The following is a 12,103-nucleotide window of genomic DNA, read 5'->3' as shown; positions in this document are numbered from 1 at the left end:
ATGGTACACGACCAAGTAACTTATACACCGACCCAATCTTTGGTTCAGCACGTTTCATGGGAAATAAAACCAGGGTAGCCTAATAATGCCACTGCCCTGGAACGCCGAACGGGCCGTAGCTCCACAACTTTGTTTGTTGTATCAAACAGCAGGTGTCTCAGGCAACCAAGCAATATCGATCTGTAGACGCTTGAACCCGGTTTCTCATAGGGTGAAATATAGCGTTGCCTGTCATGTTAGATTTTTTTTTCCCTGTGGATTTTCGCCTCACGAACGGGGCACAGCCTTGTTGACAGGCATATATGCATATCTGTCCTTTTTCTTTTGCCTCGTACTTTGTAGTCCGTCCGTGGGCTTATGCGTCGTTCGATATGGTTCTATCCTCGTGAAGCTTATGCTAAAAGTAGAAACCAACAACAGGTAGCTGGAATGGAAGGTAGTCAAAGTAGGTTGAAAATATGACAGAAAAAGAAAGAAAGAAAAAAACAAAAAAAAAAAGCGAAGAGTCATAGAAACCTAGAAGGATGAGGCTCCCGAAAATGACCTGCATCAAGATTGATCGGACACCACAGCCACCATCGGGGCAAAAGAAGAGAGGCGATTAGTTAAAACCCCTGTTCAGAGACGCAAGGCTGATATGGTGGCTGCCCTGAATATGCTGGGATGGGGATTGACTTCTTCACGGTTCCAAACAAGAATTTCGCTGCGCTACGTGTACAAGCCATATTGGACAATTCCAGGAGTACTTTGGAGTCCAGAGAGCATCGGATCGTGTAATTTAACCCTCCCGTACACCCCGCAGGCTTGTTTTGCAGCCGATAGGACTGTAATGTATGTACGGATGTAATCTTCCCCGCGATCTGCGGCTGCACAACTTAAGTAGTACTTACTAGTGCTCGTACTGCGTAGGAACTACTAGTCGTACTTAGTATCTGGAGCTAAGGAATCCTAGTAGTCCACAAGAATCACCCTCATTTGGCTTCGGAGGCAGTTGGCTGTAGATCCCGAGAGACCAGATCATCGCATCGTAATCATTCAGGCCATGAAATTCTGGGAAAAATAAGAGAAGAGGAAATGACGAACGCCGCTCAGCTTCTTCCTCCCATGACCCCCGTTCGGGTGGTCATACCGACGAAGAAAGAGCAAACGCCCCATGCTCACGCGAACACAGACTATGGACACTTTCCTCTGACCAGAGGTTCCCAATAAATTACTCATGGGCACGAAGGATCAGCACCGGCTCTGCCACACCCGCAGGCACCAGGAACTTTTTGTCACCTGCTTGGGCCTAACAAAACCCCGCCTCCAATCACAAGAGGCCCTCTCCTTCTCTCGTATAAATACTGTGAACTTCTCCCAGTCTGCATCTGTACATTCATCCACTCCCCGATTATTATTACGACGACGACGGCGGATCTGTGTCCTTTCTTCGAGTACGCCGATCTGCGTCTTCCATATCATAAGTATTCAATTCACGTTGCCCCCTCCCTCACTACCCACCACCATTTCGCCACGATAGCGTGTCGACACACCCTCGCGGGGGTGTGATTATCATCTCTCGTATGACAGCCCTTGCCGCCCGAGTCAAGCAAATTGGCTTGACTCAGGTATACTGCTCTCAGGAGAAGCCGCTGGTTGATATTGTTCTTGTCCATGGATTGAACGGTCACCCCTACAACACCTGGGCCACCCAGGGGAATCCGCCCATGTTCTGGCCAGCTGACCTTCTCCCAGAAGTGTTGGAGAGTAGCCGAGTGCGGATCTTGACATATGGATATAATGCAAACGTTGCATCTTTCACCGACGGCGCTTCGAGAGATCGCATTCATCATCATGCCGAGACGCTTGCCTCGGGCCTGGCGGCGAATCGTAATGTGAGTGACTCGACTTTGTTGCAGTGTATTGGGGTTCTATGCTCTGACGTAGTTGGCCCTACTTTACCACCTAACCTGGTTGCTAACAGCCTCCCTTATATCTAGCTGCGGAGCTGTTCGGACCGCCCTATCATCTTTGTCTGTCATTCACTCGGTGGCTTGGTGGTTAAACGGGCTCTGATTTATTGTAAAAACGTATCGGATGCGAAAATCCAGCATCTTCGGTCCATCTACGTTTCCACGTATGGAATCCTCTTCCTCGGAACGCCTCACAACGGCTCAGATATCGCAAAATGGGGCCTATTACTGCAGAATATCTGCAGTGCGGTTCTGCCGAAAAAATACATGGAAACGTCCTCCCAGCTTGTCAAAGCCTTGAGAACGAATAATGAAACGCTGCAGAATATCAACAGTTTATTTGCCGACATGATGAGTAGATTTCATATCTACTTCTTTCATGAGACCCTTTCCACTGATGTTAAGGGGACTCGAGAGTTGATAGTGGATGAGAGCTCGGCCGCGCCGTATGCAGAAGGCGTAGAGCGCATGGGTATTGAAGCAGATCATCGGCATATGTGTAAATTCGAGGACGATAACGCGCCTGGCTATGAGGCAGTTGCAGAAGCTCTCCTACGATACTCCCGTGATGCACCGGCTACTATCTTGGACCGGTGGGCTGAGGAGGAACAGACCCGGAGGGCTGCAACACAAAATAAGCTCAAGGATCTTCTGAGGAATGGTAAGCATATTCAGCATCATCCCCAGCCTTAGGTGGTGGCATAGCCGCAACTTTCTAGTAGTCACAAAGCTAACAGGAACCAGAGAGGCCAGACAGCACCTCGCACATGGAGGGGAGTGAGCCGGATCTCCGCAAAATTGGTAGGACACAATTTCTTCCTGAGAATACCCCCCCTACGTCTTCTGTTACCATGAAGGAATATGAGGTCGAGGAGCCCCCAGAGATTTTATATGCTAGTAAGCACATTTAAGATTCGCTATTATCTCTACGTGCGTGAGGGAAGTTGGGTGATAGCGGTGGACAAAAAATCTGAAGGAAACAAGAAAAACAAAAAAAAAGAAAAAGAAAAAGAAAAAGAGTTAAAAAGGGAAACTATATCGCCCGGGATATTTCCATCCCATCGATTTTACATTGATGTCATGCATTTAGTTGTTTTGTTGCTTTTCTCTTGCGCCCCTAGGCGATGTGATCTTTATGTTTGATGAGTTCCTGTATTATAATGTTCCATCGTATAAGGCAAGTCAACGAAGTTGCAGTCAGATTATGCTGACTTCTCTGGTTCTTAGGTAATATCGTTCCTCCTCTGATCAGCCTAGCCCCAAACACAGGAAGACAATCTCCTGTATCAGACATAGCTGGAAGCGTAACCCTTACAGCACCTCAAAGGGAGCTATTTGTGGTGCCGCCGGGGTTCCATCCAAACGCAGCCTTTTTTGGAATGCAGAAAGAGCTTGAAATACTCCATTCTAGGCTGTACAAGGCAAAGAACAGAGCAGAGCGCCTCATGGCCGTTCTTATCTGCGGAGTTCCTGGTTCAGGAAAGTCACACCTCGCACGCCAATATGTCTGGAGCCAACGCGAAAAGTACCCCGGTGGTATCTTCTGGGTCGATGCGAAGTCGCGCGAATCAACCGCCAAGTGTTTCTGGGATATTGCACAGGCAGCTATGTTGACTGAAGCTCAGGACGTGCAACAGCCCCAGAAGCATGTAGAAGCAGTTCGAAACTGGCTACAAGTGCGTGAAGAATGGCTCCTAATTTTTGATGGGATCTCATTCGATCACCACGACGACCTCAATCATTTCAGACAATTCCTTCCCTTCAACAAAAACTGTAGTATTATCTACACATCTGTGGACAAGACGTTGCGCAAGAAGCAACGCTTATATGAGCCATACTGCCTGCAGATTAAACCTCTCCAGGTTGAAGACGCATGTAAGCTTTTCTTTAAAGACCTTGGCATCAGAAAGCCAACCCCGAGCCAAATCCGCAAAGCTACGGAACTGGTAAACCACTATGAGTGTCTCCCTCTGGCTATCCATGCAATCAGTCACCGTCTCAGTGCGACATCCAAATCTATCGACAAATATCACGTCAATTCCCATTTGACGGACGAGAAACTCGCAGAGCCATTTCTCAGCATTATGCATGATCTATATCGAATGGGGCATTTCGAAGCGTTGAATTTGATCAATATCCTGTCATTTTTCGGCCATCATGTCCCCGTTGGCTTGATTAACCTGGGAAAGGCTGCACTGGAGACGTGGCACGTTGAAATCCTAACCGGCAGCCGGCCTGGTGAGCAAGGGGATATTGACACTACCTTGGGGATCCTTATCCGATACGGACTCATAGAAAGAACCACAGATGCATATGCGCTCCAGGCAAAAGCGCTATCGCCGAGATCTGAAAAGGGTGAGATCTTAGACATGGCGGCAGTTGCTCCCGATCTATCGGAATCGCAAACAGAAAGTAGCCAAGATGCGTTTTTCTCTGTCTATCAGAGTTCCGGCTCTATTGACCTGATCAAAATCCATAGCGTTGTACAGGGCTTCTGTCGAGATGAGCTTAAGATCATGGACGAGGAACGAAAGAAGTCCTTTTCTGCCAATGCAGCTAACTCGGATGCTGGCTTTTATGATTCCTGGCTGGTGGTTGCCACCCGCATCTTCTGCATGTCCTATGAACACGCAAAGAAGCGGATGGACCGCGTTGATGACTATGGCTTAGTAAAAGACTATCGGGAATATGAAATGCATGCGTCAAGGCTGCTGGGGAACTTTCCCAAGAAATCTTCAAAGGAGCCAAAGACGCTTCGTGAAGCTCGGGAGGACCTCGGACAAATCATGAGGAGTATCAGTAACGAGATAGAGAGGATTTCGCCAAGTTCTTCACAGGAAATCGTTCGCAAACAGCGATCAGTCTTTGATCGGTCGAGCAGTTCTTCTTCGTCTGTTCCCGAGTCTGCGACAGATGAAGGGCCGTCGCGAAACTTAACATGGGAATTCAGTGATATGGTGGAGCCGAAAGTTGAATCACCGGAAGAGATGCCAGTGTCACCACCCCATTTCAACCTGAAGCCGTTTCTCCCTCACATCTTCCGATGGTCCAAGGGAGATGATGAGAAAGGGTATGAATCTGACGGCGAAGGGCTACAAGCTGTTCATCGCACCTCCCCGGCACTGTCACAGTTTAGTCAGGCAACGGAGAGACCAAAGTCTTCACGCTCTTCCAGTGCTGCACATACTACAGATGACCAAGAATGGCAGGTAGTAGAGAAGTCTCCCAGGCTCAAAGCAAGCAGGGAAAGGCGTTCGAAACAGAGGCCAAAGTTCCCACGCAACGCCTGGGGTATCAAGCCAGCGGCTCCTATTCTGAGAGTATTCCCGGTCGAAGGAAGAAGCGCATCGAGTAGTATCCTGGAGAAAGGAAGTCGAAGCAGCTCCATCATTTCTGCATCCGAGGCACTAACTGCCGTTCATAACGCAAGCCCACCGTCAGCTCACGAAAAGTTCGGGAAGGCAGTGAATGATAGGCTTCTGCTCCATAAGGAAAACGTACCAACGTATGCTACAGTGGCTGCTAGGCGTACCCAGGACGGTGCTACCTCATCATCGAAACAGCGGTCATCATCGACGCCTGGTGGACAGACACGTCCCAAACTCCTAAGACTGAAAAGTAAATCCTCCGGTGGCTCCCTTCATAGCCGATTGGGCAACGCGCCGATGCCCCCATTACCTCCTGATCTCAAATTAGACCCAATGAGTCGATCAACATACAGTGAGCCAGACCAAGGATATCTCACGCATCAATTAAACGCCTTGGACTTGAGGACACCGCATGATTCTCAGTACCGTTCTCGACACATGTCTACGGTAAGAGCAATGGCCCCTATAGACATGTCCGCAAGCACCCCTTCTGTTCTGACCTACCTGCCTCCTCTTCCGTACGACAATAATGTTGAGGTCACCTATTCTCGTCGAGTGAGCGCGACAACTCAAGATGTGCGTGTGAGTCAGCCGCTCGCCAGCTTTAAGCCAATAACGCATCCGTCTGCCATCATGCCCGGCGCATCTCCACCATCTTCTGTGGCTGCGGAGGCACCTACTGGATATACATCAGATCCGGCACCTGAACCGATGTCTCGAGGTGGATCGGCACAGTCCCATCAGTCTTGGGCCACCGAGCCAGTTCGTTATCCCCCCAGGCTCTCTCCGATGCCCTCGAATGTGCAAACTGCGATACCACCTGGTATATCTCATATCCTGCCTCAGCAACAAACCCTTTCCAATACTGGAAGCTGGATACGAGATATTCCTCCACGAGGAATTCCGAGTGCGCTTCAAGCGGATATTACCTGTGCTCCCCCGGCTCAAACAAATTTGAGACCGATCCCCCCGTTGGACGAACGTCTTGGCGCAGCTACCGCTTGGGATCCTGAGCCGCCGCCGACCTTGCAGTTTGGCGCCCATCGAGTAGACGTGCGTGATGCTCGCCAAAGGCTTGGGGGATACGGAGTATACGGGGCTCAGACGGTGCAGCCCGCTGTACCTTATAGCCTCTATCACGCCAACCGGTCAGGCCCCCTGGTTCACCATGAGCTCGGCCTCCAGCCACAAGAGCTGCAGGGTATGCGTGCTCGAAGTGGCAGCTCCCCTTCTCGGCCTGGATTTGACGGGCTTGGGGTAAATTGGTGACTTTGCAACATGAAGGACACATATCAGATGCTCAGGAAGCATTCTCCCAGGCGAATCAAATAATAAACACGAAACAACGCTAAGAGTGAAAAGACCAAGAGACGTATATACCCGAGTGATGATTGAGGGTCTAGAAGAGTTGCTGTATTGGCTAGATGAGACGGCGTTCACGGATAACGAGTGATGATCATGATTGCATATGCACTAATTGTGGTTCTCAGTTAGAGTAGCATAATCTAACCGCTGTAACCTAACCATAATCTAATCTAATCGGCCTCGATTAGATTAAGATATAAAATTCCTTAACTGATCTAGTATAACGGCGGTTATCTCAGATAACAATATCTCCTGATTATCTGTAACGGCGGTTGCCTTACTCCTTGTTGCCTCAGTGTAAGAGATAGAGCCAGGGCACCCTATTCCACAAGGCCAAAAGGTCATATAATTCGGGATCAACGATCCCGAATGCCCTGGGGGCATCTATATAGTATACCGCCGTTACATTACTATAATTTTTATATCTTTTTAATCTATAGATCTAATTCTATTATTCTGAATATATCTAATTTACTATACTAAAATCTAGCTCTGTTAGTAGTAGTTTAAAAATTAGAGAAATCTCTGATTTTTAATTCTGTCAGTTCTGACTATTTTAGTATTCTGACTTTGTCTATATTTATAGATAGCTGATTAAGAGATATATATATTTTTTTTAAATATATATTTCTATAGTAAATCTAGAGATTTAGATTTATTTTTTTATTATTGGATATAGAATATAGCTATATCTAAAATTCTAGATCTCTTTGAAAATCTAAATCTATATTTTTAGTCAATTTTGGTATAATTTTGGAAATATATAATTATCTGAACTTAGACTCTCTGGGAGAAGAGCTGTAAAGTAGGTCTAATTTATGGATATAATCTCTTTATATAAGCAGCCGCTGTATAAAAACCAGAGAGCCTGAGCTAGCTGAGGTAAGTACAAAATAAACACAAGTCCGTTTCTCCCTTTAAATTCATTCCTATTCCTACGCCTAGTGTCGACAAACACAATGCCTAATATGACAGTCGCTGAGCCCACTGGCCTCCCAACCATTGCTGAGATCGAAGCGGCAACTGACGTTCTCAGCATGCCTGACAATTCAGCCAAAGTTGTTCGGGTGAAGGAGCATTTTGCCGTCAAATTCGGCAATGGTATTCCACTCTCGGAGGCTGAAAACATGAGATTCCTTGCGGCCAACAGTAAAGTGCCGGTGCCGAAGGTCTACCAGGCTTTTATTGATCCGGAGACTAATCGGACTTTTATCGTTATGGAGTACGTCCACGGCGACAACCTTCAGAAATTGCTACCATCTCTTACGCCCTCCCAGAAAACCATCATCTGCAAGCTCGTTAAGGACGCAATGATTGATCTCCGAAACATTCCACCTCCGGATTATCTGGGTACCTTGAATCGCCGGCCTTATCATGACGGTGTCTTCTGGACGAAAGAACAAAACCCGTTGATCTCCGGCCCTTTTCCAAGCCAGAAGGAAATGAATCGTGGAATTCTAGAAAGGTTGCGCCAGACAGAATCGCCTCAGTATATTCGATTATTGCAAACAATGGTTGATAGCACACTGCACAGCCACCGGACTGTTTTTGCCCATGGAGATCTGCAACCGAAGAACATTATGGTCCAAGAAGTTGAATCTCATGATGGTGAAAGCCCAAAGTTCAAAATTACAATCATAGACTGGGAAATTTCCGGCTGGTACCCTGAATACTGGGATTTCTGCAATGCAACCATCTCCTGCAGATTTAAGCCTGACTGGCTCGCACTCGTTCCAGATATTCTGGATGAGTATCCCGTGGAATACCTCATGATGCACGTTGTTTATAGCACTGTATTTTACTAAAGAGGAATGAGAGTCTTCGTTCACTTGGCCTGCGAGCAGGGTCCAATGTCAGCTAATTGGCTTGACATATCCCATAACTGCGCTAACGGCTTTGACTAGACACCGTAGCCAGCGTTCGGTGTTTAAATTACAACCATAAGAACCAAACTCGTGGGGTGGAGCCTTAGGGGAAATGCAGCGCTTATTGATACTCCAGGGTAGAACTAGCGTGTGAGCAGAAGGCTGTGAAAGTGTGTTCACTGCTAGTACCGACCATGTGACCACCACCAGTTTAAGGGTGGTTGGCGCTAATATTCCAAGCGTCCTTGTCTGCGCCTGAATGTATTGCCACACGAGTGATGTTTTCGACGAGACTCAAGAAGCTAAACACATATTCCTCCTTTACTATTGTTGTGATCTCAGGGGAAAGATGGGCAGGATGATGCTGTATCAGCTACACATCCGTAGCCTACTGAGGGCCGGATGCCATTCCGATAGATACTCAATTCTATGGACGACCCTTATCGACCATCTCAAGCGCCTTCTTCTTCTCAACTACTAATACTATTGGCCGGGCCTTCAGGGGTCGGAGACCGCTAATCGGGCCAAGCTACTAGGATCGCGTGGTTGTAACGGCGGTATACTATATAGGTGCCCTGGCTCTATCTCTTACACCTGGATATTGAACCCGAACCCGACCCGATGCCAACTCTGATTGAGGGTCTAAAAGAGTTGTTGTATTGGCTAGATGAGACGGCGTTCGCAGATAACAAGTGATGATCATGATTGCATATACACGAATTGTGGTTCTCGGTTTTGTTTAGAAGGCTGGACTGTCCCGGTACCGCATATACAACTAAGCATTCCAGATCATATAGCATCAACTAATGAAACATTGCATATTTTCCGACCCCATGGTCAAAATCTCTCAATCTCTGGTATATATTCCCGGATAGAGGTGCATATTGAATAGAAAATCATCATCTAGCCCACGAGAGGGCACATCATGAGCCCGATGCAATTACTTCTCTTGTGCACAGCACAAGCATGCCCAAACAGGCCCGTATCATCCTTCGTTTTGTACAATTTCGCTTCATCGAAGCTCCACAGTCCCAGCGGATCAATGAAACATCCTCCCACATTAACGGAAGATGGTATTCCAATAATCCTCAACCTTTTCACAGATCCCCGTCTGCCCCTTCCAACTAATACTCTTACCCTCAAGCGCACAAGCCGTCCACCGAATCTCCCCCCACAGCCGACGCTGCAGATCCGGCCCAAACGACTCAATCACTTCCTCCGGAGCCGTCCACGCCAGCGTATAACTGCCATCCTCCTTCATCACGGGCCCGTTGTCCGAGAATACCGTGGCGGGATTGAACTTGGGGAAGTTAATGTGCACGAAAAACGGTTTCGGCGGCGGAACGCTGGCCCCCTTGATCCGCCACTCGCCCTTGGTCGTCAAGGCGTAGTCCTCCATCGGGCTATACTGAACCATGGTCGAGCCGGCGAATCCATCGTTCGTATGACGGCCCAGCGCGCGGATGGGCTCACTGACCTGGTAAAAGGGTTCGTTGAGCACCGTCGCGGCCGCGAGGAAGGTCTCCTTGTCGCCTTCGCCGGCTGCGCCTTGCGAGAGAAGCGGGTAGTAATACCCGGGACCCCAGTAGTTGTAGTAGGCGACGAGCAGCAGGGTCCTGAGATGCGAGCGCTTCGAGATAAACACCTCGCCCGATTCCGTCGACTGCCGGATGTTCGGTGCGGGTCTCTCCTGCGACGCGATGGTATAGTACAGCGGCGAGGCCGTGGGGCCCCAGAAATCCGGCCAGGTGATCAGACCCTTGGAGGTGAAGGGCTCGCTGGTGAATGCCCGCTCCGGCTTCTGGAGAGGAAACGCGTCCGCGTCGAGGAAGAGGATCTCCTCGAAGGAGGAGAAGAGCATGGCGAACGGCTTGTACTGGTACTTCTCGATCTTGGTTTTGCTGTGCGGGACCGTGTCCAGGATCTCCGAGAGCAGGACGCATTTGGCGTTCAGGGCCGGTAGCACTACCTGGCAGATGTAGCGTCGTACTCGTCCCAGTCGGCCAGGAATACTTCCATGGGCAGATTGGAGCCCGTCTGGCGCAGCATCCGGAGGGAGATGACGAGCACGGGTAGATACGAGCCGCCCGCGGTCGAGACTATCCCCCGCGTGCCTGGTTGGTAGGCCAGTGCTGGGGGCTCCTTGGCGATGGCGTGCACGAATTTGCTGTGTGCGTGTTTCATTTTCAGGACGTCTTCGTCGGGCATTCCGGTGAGGTTGGGTGGCTGGTCGGTGTTTTTGGGATCAAAGCCGACCGAGTCTGCCTTGGCAAGTCGCTCTGGGGGATCGCAGCCGGGTCCCCATTGTATCAATAGGGGTTGGAACTGTCTCCAGAACTCGCCGTGGGTGCCTGAGCTGACATGACTGTATTCTTCTGAGTGTGACCGATAGTGGGAGAAGAGCCCGAAGAAGATGGCCGCCAGACCCAGTGCAAGGAGCGCCGTTCGCCGCCGGCCTTGTGGTCGGGAGGGGGCCATGGTTTGAGGGGGAGGGAGAGGAAAGAATAGATTATGATGTCCTTTGGGGGTCTCATGATTTATTTATTTGACTAGATCGGACCGGAAGATGAACCGGGTGACAATGAACGTTACTTATGCGGCTAAACGACTGGCAATAAATAGATCTGCCAGAGGGGAGGGGGCGAGCAGGTCCCACCGACCAAAGAAAGTCGGCGCTCCAGGGCTGAAGTCCATTGGTTCCAATGGACTAGTGTGTTTGAAAGGCGACGAGGGTCTTTCTCTCCTAAGACAACAGGGTTCATTTAGTGGCTTGACCGGAGAGCCCAAGCTCGTATCACTAGGGAACCTATCGCAAGGAGATTGGTTTCGGGAGTGCGCGCCGTTAGGGTTCCGCTGGAATATCGGTCCCCTACCAATGCTCCCGGGAGTCCATTCCGTGTTCCTTAATTTCTCTTGTTCTTCCTGATTGCTCATGAAGTGCTTACCGACCCAATACTACCCCCAGTTGCCCGATCCTAACGATGGGGATTAGCATCAACCCCTATGATTAGGATCTGCTGCTCTCCTTACCGCGTCCAGATAGGGCACCGGGAGCTAACTGCCCTAGTGTCACGTTCGTAGACAACACGTTGCCCCAGTCCAACAGAGCGACACCCAATGAATGTCTCTCTCTGCCTATTCTACATATTAAATACCTCCACTATAGATATCCTTGTCATACCATATACAAGGGCTCCATCGACTAATGAGTCTTTTGGAGGTGCGACACACACACCACACACATCCTTGCCACTAAGTTGCGCGGCGCTGGGAAGTGATCCGGACTGTTCGAGAACGCATCCTAGCTATATCTTACGTTGAGGGGTGCAACCGCGTATGTTATTGCTTCTCCCTGTTCGTTTTACTGATTATGCAAGGTAATGCCCTGGAAAGCGTTGTGTGTTAGTCGATCCTAAATTTATATATCACTGTAAATCTCCAACCCGATGTGGAAGAAGGCTCAGCGCTGCACATTAACCCTAACTACAGCCCAACATCCTAGAAACAAAATATCCATAATCATCTCCACAGATCACAAAAAAAATTACTAGTT

The 12,103-nt window shown here is 49.1% G+C and overlaps 3 protein-coding genes across 3 annotated transcripts; 2 read left to right on the top strand and 1 right to left on the bottom strand.

Moving 5' to 3' along the window:
- Window positions 1-1,562: 1,562 nt before the first annotated feature.
- On the top strand, window positions 1,563-6,589 carry ABOM_009161 (LipA and NB-ARC domain protein; the record flags this gene model as incomplete). The annotated part of the gene is made up of 4 exons (XM_022536289.1): window positions 1,563-1,874; window positions 1,980-2,613; window positions 2,697-2,849; window positions 3,180-6,589. 4 exons carry the CDS (start codon window positions 1,563-1,565, stop codon window positions 6,587-6,589), a joined length of 4,509 nt encoding a protein of 1,502 aa, XP_022385859.1.
- Window positions 6,590-7,644: 1,055 nt separating this feature from the next.
- On the top strand, window positions 7,645-8,490 carry ABOM_009160 (aminoglycoside phosphotransferase family protein; the record flags this gene model as incomplete). The annotated part of the gene is made up of 1 exon (XM_022536288.1): window positions 7,645-8,490. The coding sequence occupies one exon, from the start codon at window positions 7,645-7,647 to the stop codon at window positions 8,488-8,490; it is 846 nt and encodes a 281-aa protein (XP_022385860.1).
- Window positions 8,491-9,610: 1,120 nt separating this feature from the next.
- On the bottom strand, window positions 9,611-11,028 carry ABOM_009159 (alpha-mannosyltransferase; the record flags this gene model as incomplete). The annotated part of the gene is made up of 2 exons (XM_022536287.1): window positions 9,611-10,451; window positions 10,520-11,028. The coding sequence occupies 2 exons, from the start codon at window positions 11,026-11,028 to the stop codon at window positions 9,611-9,613; spliced, it is 1,350 nt and encodes a 449-aa protein (XP_022385883.1).
- Window positions 11,029-12,103: the final 1,075 nt, after the last annotated feature.

This window comes from Aspergillus bombycis, assembly GCF_001792695.1.
Source record: "Aspergillus bombycis strain NRRL26010 chromosome Unknown contig00095, whole genome shotgun sequence".
NCBI classification, from domain to species: Eukaryota; Fungi; Ascomycota; class Eurotiomycetes; order Eurotiales; family Aspergillaceae; genus Aspergillus; species Aspergillus bombycis.
The sequence above is the reverse complement of the archived record's forward strand: the minus strand, read 5'-3'. Positions and strand labels throughout refer to the sequence as shown.